The 14,489-nt window shown below is 40.9% G+C and overlaps 1 protein-coding gene across 1 annotated transcript in view; it reads right to left on the bottom strand.

Annotated features, from left to right (window-relative positions):
- Nucleotides 1–224: 224 nt before the first annotated feature.
- Nucleotides 225–14,489, bottom strand: part of RAD18 (RAD18 E3 ubiquitin protein ligase) — a 98,208-nt gene continuing 83,943 nt past the window's right edge. The window contains exons 12-13 of the mRNA XM_021695067.1: nt 10,088–10,150; nt 225–559 (exon numbers count right to left, since the gene is read on the bottom strand). Of these exons, the coding sequence (XP_021550742.1) occupies nt 457–559; nt 10,088–10,150 (166 nt within the window). The 3' untranslated portion in view covers nt 225–456. The remainder of the gene's footprint in view (nt 560–10,087; nt 10,151–14,489) is intronic.

Below are 14,489 nucleotides of genomic sequence, written 5' to 3'. Positions count from 1 at the left end.
CAGGGGCTGACACGCACCAAAGAGGTGATTTTATGACAACCTGCCTTTCCAGAAATACAAAGGCTCTTAATTCCTCAGCTGCTCCTTGTGACAGAGAGGTTGAAAAGAATCCTTTTCTCAAGTTAGTTTCTACATGGAAGAGGAGAATGTCTTAAGGATATCCTGAAATTTAGAAACAAAACTCTTTGTCAAGACGTCTGTGTACTCTGCAAAGTTGGCAGACATGTGGCTGTCAATATTTTTAGAGAGAGATGCTTTAGAGATAGGGGATAATTGACCAAGTGAGGATGTTTCAGAACTTATTTTTCCCAAGAAAGGCAAAAAGTATGAAAATCAGCTAACCATCATATTGAGAAGTCAACACCTTCACTTGGGCATTTATGAATATGAAGTCTGTGTGGCAACCCAAAGTGCCACACTCCAATCACCACACTGGAAAAGTCAGCAAAGCCCTCACTAATTCCTATTCCGCTTATTTCTCGGCTCAATCTCAGCACCCTCCGCTGATCTTGTTCGACGATTCTGTCTTGGACTCATTTCTGTATCTTGAAGATCATTTCTGAAAACAGAAAAAAGGAAACAGTATCTCAGAAAATAATGATCATGATTATTCTACAGCAGCTTCTAGCTGACAAGTGCTTTCACATGCACTATTTCATTTAAACCTCCAAACAGTTCTCTACTCCAATGGCAAGTCTATAATAATTATCATTACTGTTATTATTATACACATTTTGTAACTGAGGAAACAGTGACTAAGCAAAGATTACAGGCCGTAAGTGACAGAAGCAGGAACGGAATCCCTTTCTTCTGAATCAAAATCTAGAATAGCTTTACGCTTTGCTTAACATGAAGAAAACTGCAAAAAAAAAAAAAAAAAAGGTGCTGGTATCCTAACAACAAGACAAAGTCAGTGTCTAACAAAATCATTCTCTTGATCCTGAGAGCTCAGGTTGTAAGGCAGGAAAACAAAATTCCAAAGAAAGATAAGCCCCACCAAAGAGAGGTGGACCACACAAATTCTCTCACTTTTTTTTTTTTTTAAAGATTTTATTTATTTATTTGACAGAGAGAGACAGCGAGAGAGGGAACACAAGGAGGGGGAGTGGGAGAGGGAGAAGCAGGCCTCCCACCAAGCAGGGAGCCAGATGTGGGGCTCAGTCCCAGGACCCTGGGGGATCACGACCTGAGCCGAAGGCAGACACTTAACAACTGAGCCACCCAGGCACCCCAAATTCTCTCACTTTTGACACAGAACTGGAGAAAGGTGGCTGTTGTACAACCAGATAAGAGGACATGAGCTAACATTTTAATGAATTCTGAACTATGGGCTAGTACCAAAGGCCCCTCACACAAGGAGAAGCCACATGCACTGGCAAGCTCTTTTCCAGGAGCCTCAAGTCAAGTGCTCATAAGAAAGACTGGGAGCAGGGCGGGGAAACTGAGGAAAGCCCACTTTGATGGCACAGGATAAAGCTGGTGAATGGGGGTGACAGGGGTCAGGCAGAAAGCCCTACATCTTCCTGGGACTATTCTCTCCTATGAAGTGAGAGCTTTCAGCTGCTGAGGGAAACTCACTGGCCCATGGGAATCAGGCAAAGATCTACTATCTCTGGAGGAGGGGCAGAATGCTTGAATGGGAAGTTTGCCTGAATGGGAAGAATAGGAAATCATTTGCAAGAACACTGGCAAAGATTCTTTGCTGCTGGGGAAATGGTAGAAATAAAAACCTCTACCTCTGGAGGAAGGGCAGAAAATCATCTTGGGCTGATGATCTCAAACAATACCAAGCAAAGGCTTGGGCAAGGCATTCTGACTACCATGGAGGGGGGTCGGGGAGGTGGCAGAGAAAGCTCCACCCCCAAGATCCAGGCATACAGGGCCTGCCCAAGACCACAGCTGGAACAAGACAACATAGAGCCCCAGCAGGCTCCTACCAGTAGCCAAGCACCAAGTAATAGGCAGTAGCAGTAAACTGCTGAAGGAGAGGTCAGGACATGGAGAGATGGCCCTCTGGGATGCAAGCATGCAGACAAGGCTGAAAGGTAAATAAGAACAAAATCATTGAACAAAAGCTTCCCAAAACCCAGCCCCCACACTAAGCACAAGGTAAAAGCAGCCCACTGGTTGAGGAACTTGATGCCTCTGATACACTGAAGGTCAGGTTAGGAATCAGGAAATTCCAACCTGGGTCAACTCCCCACACTAATGGCCTAAGAGAAGAAGCAGCATGCCCGTTTCCAGGCCCAAAGTCTATTTTTACCTCAGTATCTATGGCCCTTCTCAGGATGTCTAGCATCCACACAAAATGTACAATGCACAAAGAAGAAAAACCAAATAAAAAGTCCATTGTCAAGATATAAAGTAACCAAGAGACACAGACAGAATGACCCACATGTTGGAACCATCAGACTAAAACTTTAAATAACTATGATTAATATGGTAAAGTCTCTACGGATAAGCTGGAGGACATACATAGACAGACGGCTCCAGGGGTGGCTCTGAAAGACAAAGATCGGTACTGTCCCTCCCTCTCCGTACCTCCCAGAGTCTAAGAGGTTCCTCCCCCACTGTCAGCACTGTTGCTTTCTCCACCTCCACAAAATCGCATGTTCCTTTTTATTAGATGTAACTTTACCTTTTCTTTAATCATTCTCTACTCACACCCAGTCCTTTGACCCAGAAGAGTCGGATGTGAGAGGGTAAGGGCATTTTTATTAAACTTTTCAGAGACTCATTATGTTTCCCACTTTTTTTTTTTAAGATTTTATTTATTTATTTATTTGACAGAGAGAGAGACACAGTGAGAGAGGGAACACAAGCAGAGGGAGTGGGAGAGGGAGAAGCAGGCTTCCCGTGGAGCAGGGAACCTGATGTGGGGCTCAATCCCAGGACCCTGGGATCACAACCTGAGCCAAAGGCAGACGCTCAATGACTGAGGCTCCCAGGTGCCCTTATTTTCCCCACTTTGATGCATGTGGGCCATAGTAAGAAGACTCAGTGAGTAGTGTATTCTGCCAAGTCGTCACTAGCCTTTTGATTTAGGACAGGAGTTGGCGAACTCTTTGTGTAAAGGACTAGATATTTTGGGCTCTGAGGGCCATACAGTCTGTCACAACTACTGGATTCTGTTGTAATCGTGAAAAGAACCACAGCCAGCAGAGAAACAAATGTGTGTGGCTATGTGCCAATAAAACTTTATTAACAGACAGCAGGCCAGATTTGGCCTATGGGCCATAGTTTGCTGATCCCTGACCTAGAACCATATCAGTCCAGCAAGTGAATCCAACAACCTGAATCAGAATTAAGTGTGAATCCTCTAAGACCCCTCTTGGCCAAGCTGCTACCCAGAGGGTGTACCAATCTGGCCAGTATACGGTTGCTGTTAGGAGAAAGAAACAAGCATCATGCCCAGGAATAATTAAGAAGGAACCCTGAGTTTCTGAAATAGGTAAATATATAACCACAAAACCCTTTCTGTACTAATCATTACCCAGAAAGTGGCCAAAAGGAGAGGATTCCGTTCTGGGGACAGCAGCGTTTAGTGACCAAACTTCTAAGGTATGTGGACCAGAAGATGAGGGAGTTGATAATTTTAAAGGAGGCCATTCCAACATTCAATAATATTAGATGCCTGTAGATTGTAGGGAGGATAAAAAGTCCAGTGAATCCCTTGACCATCAGCGCATTATTGATTCCAGTCATTCCCTTCAAAGAATGTGCCCTTATTATTGATATGTACATGAGTGACCCAGATGATTCACTCAGCACCCTTCAGGTTTGCAGCCTCAAAGCAGGGTATCTGCCAATCTGTGGCCTTCATGACCACTTTTATGACCTGTTTAATCTTAATTACCTCTTTAAAGGTTCCATCTCCAAATATAGTCACATTGGAGGTTAGGGCTTCAGCTTATGAATTTTAGAGGGACACAATTCAGCCCATAAGAGCAGTTCAGTCCATGGATCAGGCCATTCAGTTTGACAAGAACCTAGTAGCAAGCAAACAGCTATTTTTCAAAAGGAGTGTAACTGGTAGCTATGCTAGGCTGGACACAAGTCCAAAATCCCAAAGGGTGCCTCTAGGTGGAGGCTGCCTCCCTTTCTCAGAGACTCCAATCAGGAAAATCATTAGTCTTAAGACTTGTAGCTCTAAGGGGTCATTAGGGTTGTGGGACCTCAAGGGTATTAGCACTTCTCTATGTGTGGCTCTTCCCTATCAGAGAATTTGCTCTGGCACTTATTGGATGTGAAATTAGGAGTACATAACACATCAACTCCTAAACACATCCAAATTTAAAAACAATAGTACAATGAATTAGCCCAAAGGGCCCCATCTACAAGGTCACATTAGCTTCCCTTCCCCATTGTGAACCTTACCCAAACCCCATAAAGTCAATTCAGGTGCTTCCTTTCCCCACAGGACAGGGTAGGATGGTGAATCTGGTACCTATATCCAACAGAACCATAAAATCCCTTCCCAAAGTTCAGAAGCACATCCAGACTGGAAGATAGCCTTTCATCTCCTTTAGGGACAGGGGAACCTCAACTCCACTTCTTCTTCTTTTTTTAAAGATTTATTTATTATTTGAGAGAGAGAACGGGGCGGGGAGGGGCAGAGGGAGAGGGAGCAAGAATCCCAAAGTGGACCCAATGCTAAGCACAGGGACCGACATGGGGCTTGATCTCATGACCCTGAGATCACAACCTGAGCTGAAACCAAGAGTCAGTTGCTCAACTGAGCGAGACACCCAAGCACCCCTCAGCTCCAATTCTAATCAACAAAACCAGAATAGCCAAAACAATTCTAAAAAAGAAAAATTTACTGACAACACCAAATGCTGATGAGGATGTAGAGCAAGAAAAATTCTCATTCACTGCCAGTGGGAATGCAAAATGGCACAACCACTCGAACAAAGTTTGCCAGTTTCTTACAAAATTAAATATAGTCTGACCATACAATCCAGCAATTGTACTCCTTGGTACTTCCCCAAGGGCACTGAAAACTTATTTCCACACAAAATCCTGCACTTTGTTTTTAATTAGAATATTTTATATATTGTATATATATTGTATATATATCACTTTAATCATAATTGCCAAAACTTGGAAGCAACCAAGATGTCCTTCAGTAGATGAATGGATAAATGAACTGTAATACTCCAGACAATGGAATATTATTCAGCACTAAAAAGAAATGAGCTATCAAACCTCAAAAAGACATGGGGCAATCTTAAATGAATATTACTAAGTGAAAGGAGCCAATTTGAAAAGGCTACATACTGTAGGATTCCAACTAAACGACATTCTAGAAAAAATAAAACTATAAAGACAGAAAAAAAATCAGTGGTTGTCAGGAACTTGGAGAGAAGGAGAGATGAACAGGTGGAACATAAAGGATTTTTAAGGCAGGGAAACTATTCTGTATACTATAATGGTGGATACATGTCATACATTTGTTAAGACCCATACACTATAAAATACAAAGAATGAACTCTGATGTAAACTGGAAAAAGAAAGTTAAAGGCCTCATACTAGCTGATTTCATGACATTATAAAGCTGCAGTAATGAAGACAGTGTGTGGTATTGGTGAAAAGACAAACATATAGATCAATAGAGCAAAACAGTGATTCCTGAAATAGACCCACACATATATATCCAATTGATTTTTGATTAAGGTACCAAAGTTATTAAATGGAGAAAGGATAGTTTCTTCAATAAATAAAGCTGGAACAAATGGAGACCCACATGTAAAAGAGAAAAACTGAATTTCAATCCATACTGTGCACCATTTATAAAAATCAACTTGAAATAGATTATAGACTTAAATGTAAACCCTAAAACTTCTAGAATGTAACAGAACACCACTGGGTTAGGTAAAGATTTCCTAGGTAGGACATAAAAAAGCACCATATGTAAAAGAAAAGAAAAAATTGATAAATTAGATTTCATCAAAATTTAAAACTGCTCTTTGAAAATCACTATCAAGAAAATGAAAAGGCAAGCCATAAAGTGGAAGAAAATATTTGCAAAACACGTTTCTGATAAAGAACTCATAAATCTCAAAAGTAAAAAACCACCCAATTTACTAAATGGGCAGAAAATTTGAGGAAGCACTTCATCAAAAGACATAGGGATGGCAAATACGCATGTGAAAGAAGTTCAACATCATCAATCCTTAGGGAAACGCAAATTAAAATGACCAAAAAAAAAAAAAATACTACTATAACTCTATTAAAATGGCTTTAAAAATAAAGAGCATAACCAAGTACTGGCCAAGATATGGAGCAACTAGAACTCTCATACATTGCTGGTGGAATACAGCTGGGCAGTTTCTTATCAATTGCACATACACTTACCATATTTACCAAAGAGAAATGAAAACTTATGTCCACACACAATACTGTACTCAAATCCTTCCAGCAGTTTTATTCGTAATCCCCCAAATCTGGAAACAACCCAAATATGCCCATCAGCTGTTGAATGGGTAAACAAAATGTGTTGCAAAAGAATTCTCATGGGGTTAAGATGAAATTCAGATTAACAAAGAAAATTATTCTTTTCTGATTTTATAAGAATATTAGAGAAAGCTATTTCCTAAAATTTCCTCTTTAAGGCACTATGAGATAAAGAGTTAAAACAATTCGTAAGTGAAATCCTTATCCATTCACAGGTTCTTGAAGCCACAGGAGCTGTGTCACTAACAACTAGAATCCATTAATGAGTGTATTCAGATCTAATAAACATTGACTGACATATTCACTCACTCATATACTTACTGAATGCCCATTATGGGCCACCCAGGCACTATGCTACGTACATGAAGATTCAAGGTCCAATGCCCATGCTCTCTAGAAAGGCAATCAAGCGGTACGTGCAGAGTGCTGCAGGAGCAGACTCAGGGGCTTCTGAATGGAACGGTGGAGAAAGGAATGACAATTCCCATCTAGATGAGGAAAAGGGAAAAGGCAACTGAGGCAGAAGCAAAGGCACCGAAGCAAGGTAACAGGACTCTCTGAGGTGACCATGAGTAGTTCAGCTTAGCTGAAACAAGGAGTTGTGGGGTGCAGAGGGGATGCACGCATATGAAATTCCACGAGCCAGTAGGTAGGCTGGGGCCATGACAGTAAGAGCCTTGGATGCTGGCGAGTCCCTGAAGGACTTTAAAGTCCAACAGGAAGAACAAAGGGTGTTTCATATCTCACCGGCCGAATGAACTGTAACGACTAGAGGCAGCGAGGCATGGACGGCTGTTGCAGCAAAGCTAGAGAGAAGAGCAAAGGGCCTGTAGCCAGCCGTGGCACAAAGGGCTGACGGAGATATCACAGAGGGCCTGCGCAAGGTGGGGGCCCCAGAAGCAGCATTAGCAACACTGGGGACCGTGTTAAAAATGCAAACTATTAGGCCCCACCCCAAATCTACTGAATCACTCTTCGAATTGGGTAAAGCCCAATAATCTGCACTTTAACAAGTCCTTCAGATGTCTGTGATGCATATGTAGGTCTTACCTATATGAGTTTTGCAGCTGACTGAATATGACAGGTCAGGGCAAGTGAGAGGTTGAAAATGATTCCTAGGTGTCTGGCTTGAACAGTGGGGCAGACTACCACACTCCACTCACTGAGAGAGGGGACAGCAGAGGGCCAGCAGCTCTGGAGAGAAGGGACTTAGACTCTCTGGGGCAGACAGATTTTCCTCACATTTTATATATTAAACAAATTGAAACCTAGAATTGTGAAATGATATACCAGGACCATTTCTCTTACTGTTTTCATCCTGTTTGATGTAAATATATTTTATAGATCAAAACAGTAAGATGAACCAGTATTTACAGACATAAGAACCCAAGGCCAGTCTGTAGAAAATAGTTTTTGGTTTTTTGCTGCTTATGAAAATATTGTTTTATATGGAGCACTATGTTGCTAATAGAACCTCTCAATCATTTATGGAATTAAGAGAAAGAGAATTGGAACTGAAATAGTATGTTCTAGGACTACCATCTCAAATATGCCACTTGTGGTACCACAAAACATGCCTCTAAGCTTAAGATATAGAACTGCCAATTTTTGTTTAAAAGTAAAGCTATGGAGGCTTTTCCTGATTCTGCCTCTAAAGCCACATTATGGCATAAGCTTGTTTGAACTGTTCTATGCTCAGCTGAAGTCAGGAGGCCTGGATTCTGATCTTGGCAGTGCCACTAACTAGCTGTGGACCTTGACCTGGTCAATTTACCACTCTGGAGTCCAGCTTCCTTCTCTATAACATGAAGGGATTAGATGAGATGAACACTTAGATCCTTCTAGCTGTAACATTCATTATCTATTAGGATCAATCGATGCGCTTGGTCTTCTAAGTGCTTTCTTATGATGACTTTTGGAGGCCATCGTTACTGAGAATGGGCTTGGGTGCAGGAACTCTGGCTACAACATGTCATAGCCATTGGTGTCAGGCTTAGTTCAGCATGAACATGATGGTTCCTGGTACAAGACGAAATAGTTAGCTAAGCAGTGGCCTTCTTTCCCAAAATGCAAAGTTAAATAATGCTTAGGTGAGAGTAATGCAGCCAAAATCTCAAACTTTCATAAAACATTACTGTTTGAACCACCAAATATCTCATTGGCCTGATAAACCTCCTCATAATGCTTTCCCTGGATACAGCATACTTCCCATTATCCCAGTGATTCAGCTATGAAACTACGAAATCTCAGCACAGTGAACTTCTCCTTTGTAAAGACAGTATACAGCTTAATGGTCCAAAGGGCTGACTTTTGGCACATTGGTTACAATCTTAGCTCCATCACTTACCACTTATTGCTGAGTGACCTTGGGATGGAAATTTACCTCTTCAAGCCTCAAAGAGGCTTAAAAAAGGTGAAGAGGTCAATAGTATCAAATCTGCTAAATCAATGAAGGTTTTGACTATGGATTTAGCAACATGGAGTTCTTTGATGACCTTAGTGAAAATGATTTCAGATGAATGATGGAACTGGCTGAGAATGTGGAAGAGTAAGTGGAGATAAGGAAGTGGAAAATGCAGGTAGAGACCATCCATTAAGAAAGGAAGGAAAGACACAACAGTGGCTGTAGGTTGAGATGGAGTGCGAGGAGAGACTGAATGAGTTGTTATTTGTTGCTTGGCTGGTTTTAAGATAGAAAGATTTAAGCAGGCTGAAAACCCAATGACAAAGATACAGCTGAGAGGGAGAGGTTGCCAGACAAAGAAGGTTCCTGACAAATGGGTAGGAATGAGGGAGGAGGAATTAGCCTCTGATAAGACATCCCTTTATTATAAAAGGAGGCAATTATAAAATGAGGAATAAAATATGTACACATATAGGCACATTTATACATTTGGTGTTGGAAAGATGAGGACTCCCACATAATGGCTTCTATTTTCTCTACAAAGGAAGAGAAAAGGTCTCCAGCTGGGGGTGCAGCCACTGGAAAGATGTGAGGTTTCAAATAATCCTTGTGAAGAACCAGACAAAGAAATGACCACAGAAACAGTAAAACTTCTAGGTAGTTTGGAGGGCCCACTGAAGTGCAATCACAAAATTACAGTGGAACAAAGCTTCCCCATTGTACTGCAGATCACTCCTGCAGGTGGGATTGAGAATGTAATATTCTCTGGCATTGTTCCTTTCCTCCTTACCTACCAGTAGGACCTGGAATAGGTCCCCTCCACCACTCTAATTTCCCAGCAGATTCCCAAATGCTAGCTGGAGAAGGAATCAAACTGCATTTATTCTACACTAAACACTTTTGACTGGGAACATCTAGGAAAGGACTCAAAGTTTTATAAACACTCTGAGCCAGTGCTTACGGCTAAACTGTTAATTTATCACTGGAACAATCTGTCTTTAGAAAAACAACTTCTGACAAGTAATCAGAGTTATTACAGTGGGATTCCCTTTCTAAGCAAAAATGTATAGAAACAAACAAGTAGTAAACTGGAAATCTTTACCTTAATGTGTGTGAATTATTACCTTTTTAAATCAGAAAGCACAAATATTCTTTTGTTTGAAAATCAACTGCATGGAATTATAATTTCTCAAAGTAGACACTTATTTCTTGATGATGAGAACTCACCTATGTGATGCTTCCCAGGCTTCCTCTTCTTCTAAAAGATCTCTTATGATGTCTGAACTGGAACTAAAAGGACATGTACATCAATATTGTCAGACAATAAAAAGACCATATGGTTCCATTTATATGAAATTCTAGAAAATGCAAACTAATCTCTAGTGACAGAAAGCAAACGAACAGACCAGTGATTACCTGCAGGGGCAGGGGATGGGCAAGGAGTGATTACAAAGTGGCACAAGGAAACTGTGGGAGTGGATACATTCATCATCTTGATTGTGAAGATGATTTCATAGCTGTATACATGTATCAAAACTCATCAAACCGCGTGTTTTAAATATTTGCAGTTTATTATACATCAATTTCAATAAAGGTGTAAAAAAAACTTAATAAACCAGCAATAATAAATAAAAAGTCATTAAAGCTTAAATAAATCTGTCAACATAAAACCTGCATTCAAATACAATATAGTCGCAAGCCTTTTTAATCTCCCATGGCAACCAAAGATCAAACTGTGTTTTAAAAACTGCACTCTAGTAATAAGATTCACAAAGAGACATTAAGTTCCTAAATGGCTTTTAGTCCCTTTGTAGCCAAAGTAAAGTAAAATTTAATTAATCTGAACTGTGCTAATAATGGAATTCGTTAAAATGCAACCTGGCTTAAAGTGTTGCATAATCTTTGGTCTATCTGTGCAGGGTACAGGGTAAAATAAGGTTATAGAGGGCATATATTATTTCTTTAAAAGAAAAAAGTGTTCCAAGGCTTTTAGCATCTTGTTCTTACCCAAATAAATCCTTACCAAATAAATGAAAAGAAAAAAAAGATGTACATCAATAGCAAAAAAGCATTTCTTTAGGCATCCAAGACAAAGAATGTGAAGGGCATTACATGAGACAACTCAGAAATAGGAGTCACTACCCCAGGGTGGAGAAGGCTAAAACAATGGAATAACTTTCTCCTGGATGAGAAACAACAGGATTGGATAGGTCTGTGTCAATCATCTTCTAATGATACTCAGATAACGAAAGTCTAAAAATTATGGAGACATAAAGGGCCAATGAATCATTCTCAACAGTTACTGACAAATGACTTTGAAGCAATGTTTGCCTGTGGTGCATGAAAACAAGGCAACAACCATCAATCAGTACTGCTCTGTGCCAAATATTGTTTTCAAGGGGTACTGCCCAAATCCCAAGCCTCTCAAGGAGCTACATGCAGGAGCCCTTCTGACTATGGTTCACATGTATAATGGCCTGTGTGGGGCGATTCCATGTAGTGACCCTCCAATATAGCTAGCTCAGTGGTTCGCAGGCATTTCAGGATAAGGATCCTCATACGTTTAGTATTGGTGGCTTGAGAAAATACAGAATAACAAAATATTATAAACTTAGTAATACTTTTAGTCTATATTTTATTCATTACAGTGGCACATGCTGGACAGTGAAAAAACAGTAGTACCTGCATTTGTGAGACACTCTTATTATGTCTAAAGAGAATTCTTTTTTTTTTTTTTTAGATTTTATTTATTTGAAAGAGAGAGAGAGAGAGCATGGGGCGGGGGGCGGGGGGGGCGGTCAGAGGGAGAAGCAGGCTCCCCGCCAAGCAGGGAGCCCGACCCAGGACTCGATCTTGGGACTCTGGGATTATGACCTGAGCCGAAGGCAGACGCTTAATAGCTGAGCCACCCAGGCGCCCCAAAACTGAAGTTGTTTTTTTTTTTTTTAAAGATTTTATTTATTTATTTGACAGAGAGAGACACAGCGAGAGAGGGAGCACAAGTGGGGGGAGTGGGAGAGGGAGAAGCAGGCTTTCCGCCGAGCAGGGAGCCCGATGTGGGGCTCGATCCCAGAACCTTGGGATCATGACCTGAGCCGAAGGCAGACGCTTAACGACTGAGCCACCCAGGCGCCCCCTGAAGTTGTTTTTTTTTTTTTTTTTTTTTAACAAATTGGGGTTGTCTTTTTTTTTTTTTTTAGATTTTATTTATTTATTTGAGAGAGAGAGAATGAGAGAGAGCACATGAGAGGGGGGAGGGTCAGAGGGAGAAGCAGACTCCCTGCCGAGCAGGGAGCCCGATGCGGGACTCGATCCAGGGACTCCAGGATCATGACCTGAGCCGAAGGCAGTCGCTTAACCAACTGAGCCACCCAGGCGCCCAGAAGTTGTTTTAATGTAACTTTTTTTTTCTCTTCTCTCTCCTGTCTGATACCATCACCCACTCTTCTTTACCTGGACAGAGCTAAGGCAGTGTTTCTCAACCCTTTTCCTTATCGTTCCCCACCTAAGGAGTTTTTTAGACTTTTTCTTTTTTCATAATCGCCCTTCCATGAGATTTTAATACTGAAATATAATGTGTACCTGTTTATATATTGTATGTGTCTGTGTATATATATGCTTTATACACAGAATAGGTTGGTTTTTTGTTTATGTGTGTGTGTGTGTGTTTTGGTCATCCAGCCTCCTCGCTGCCAAGAACCAAGTTCCATCCACTAGGGAGCTCCTATCGAGAACCCATGAGCTAAGGGAATGGGGGGTTAAAGGGTGGTCATGCAGCTCTGGGTCCTGGTAGGTGTCACAGGGCTAGAAGAAATAAAGTGTGCTTTTTGCCAACACCCCCAACACACACATACAATTTTTTTTTTTTTTTTTTAAACAGGAAGGTTACAAAGCATCCCTCCTGTTCTAGCTAAGTAAGCAGGACAGCTAGGCCTGTCAACTAACCTAGTAGTCTTGTGGTCAATTTACCTAGGGGCTTTCAAATCACCAGTAGAAATCACTGATTTGTTAAAGGAAAATATTTGCGGTACATTAGTGACATAAACCTAAGCAGTTTTTGCTACACTACCTCAGTGAAAACAGATGGTAGAGGAGGTTCACAAAAAACACTTCTCAAAAATGGTCTGCAATCTCCTCTTGCTCTGTGACTTCAATACCCCTGACCAGACATGCTGCCCAGCTCCCGACTTCCTCAGTTCTTGCCACCTTCCCTTCCACCCCAGCTTAGTCACTGACCTGAATGACATACACTTTGGAAGGTCTGAACTTTACCTACAGTGATGTTTCAGGATTATCTGCTATATCTGCTACTCCGATTCTAGTCACCACTAAGAAACTGAAAGTTGGGGTGCCTGGATGGCTCAGTCAGTTGAGCCTCATATTCTTGATTTCAGCTAAGGTCATGATCTCAGGGTTATGAGATCAAGCCCCAGATCAGCTTCCGTGCCGGGTGTGGCGCCTGCTTAAGATTCTCTCTCTCCCTCTTCCTCTGTCCCTCACCCCCTGCCCCCAAAAAATAACTAAGAGTTGACGCTAGTACAATTAAAACTGCAGAGAGACTTGTTGGTTCCTTTTCAAAGTAATGCATTCACCATATTCTATTTAAAAACCGCCTTCCCAAAATTATACATACTGTTCACAAAAGGGATTTTACAAACAGACAACTGGGCACAACAGTCAGTATTACTAAAAATAACAGCAACGGAGCTCTTCCTTGTGGATAGAAGTAATTAATATTTCTGAAGTCTTAGTCATTTTACTATGCCTTGGAGATCAAAAATTCCTTTCATATATTTTCAAGACATCTAAAAAATCCTCCACAGGAGAAAATAAATTGCTCACTCTGGTATACATGGGGTCAGAGCATGTACGAGCCTACCACAGCTATAGCTTTTCATTCTCAGACAAGAACTTTGTCAGAGTAAATTTGAGTTCCTCTATTATTTGGGTTTGAACATTCTGGTAGACCATGTTTTAAGAAGCTGGATGAATATGAGGTCAGGTACATGAAAGTCACAGCTCTCTATATAAGGGTGTTTAAACTGTGCTCTCTGATGTTACCATTAGTCCAGGCTAGAGCAGAAATTATTCTATAGATTAAATACACATGAGAAGGACTCACGGACAAAAATATTAATCTTGAATTCTATGGAATTCCCAACCTCTGTTCAGGAAGATTCTAGTAGATCTATTTAGAACACCCACACTTAATTTTCATACCATTTAACCTTTATTTTCAGCTCAAACTTTCAGAAGTGTAAGCTAAACTGTTTTTGGTTTGTTGGGCTTGCGCCTAATTGGTCTTTCTATAATGTTTTACTCTTGTTATTCTCTCACCAAAAGCAGTAGCACAACATTTTAACACGCAAAGGAAAACACTTTTTGCATATTTCTTTTGCAGTATCTTATTTCATCTTATTAGTCACGATTTTACCACGAAAGCTGAAAAGATGCCTAACACCTCTCACAATGGTATGACTGATAAGACTACCCAGAGGATAAGAAATCACAGATTTTAGCGTCAAACAGAGTCGAGTTTCAGGGCTGTTTCTGTCGCTTAATATGTAATACTGGGCAATTTACTTAGTCTTTCCAAGTCTTAATATTCTCACGGGTAAGGTCAGGATGG

Source organism: Neomonachus schauinslandi, chromosome 1 (genome assembly GCF_002201575.2).
Source record: "Neomonachus schauinslandi chromosome 1, ASM220157v2, whole genome shotgun sequence".
Classification (NCBI taxonomy): domain Eukaryota; kingdom Metazoa; phylum Chordata; class Mammalia; order Carnivora; family Phocidae; genus Neomonachus; species Neomonachus schauinslandi.
The sequence above is the reverse complement of the archived record's forward strand: the minus strand, read 5'-3'. Positions and strand labels throughout refer to the sequence as shown.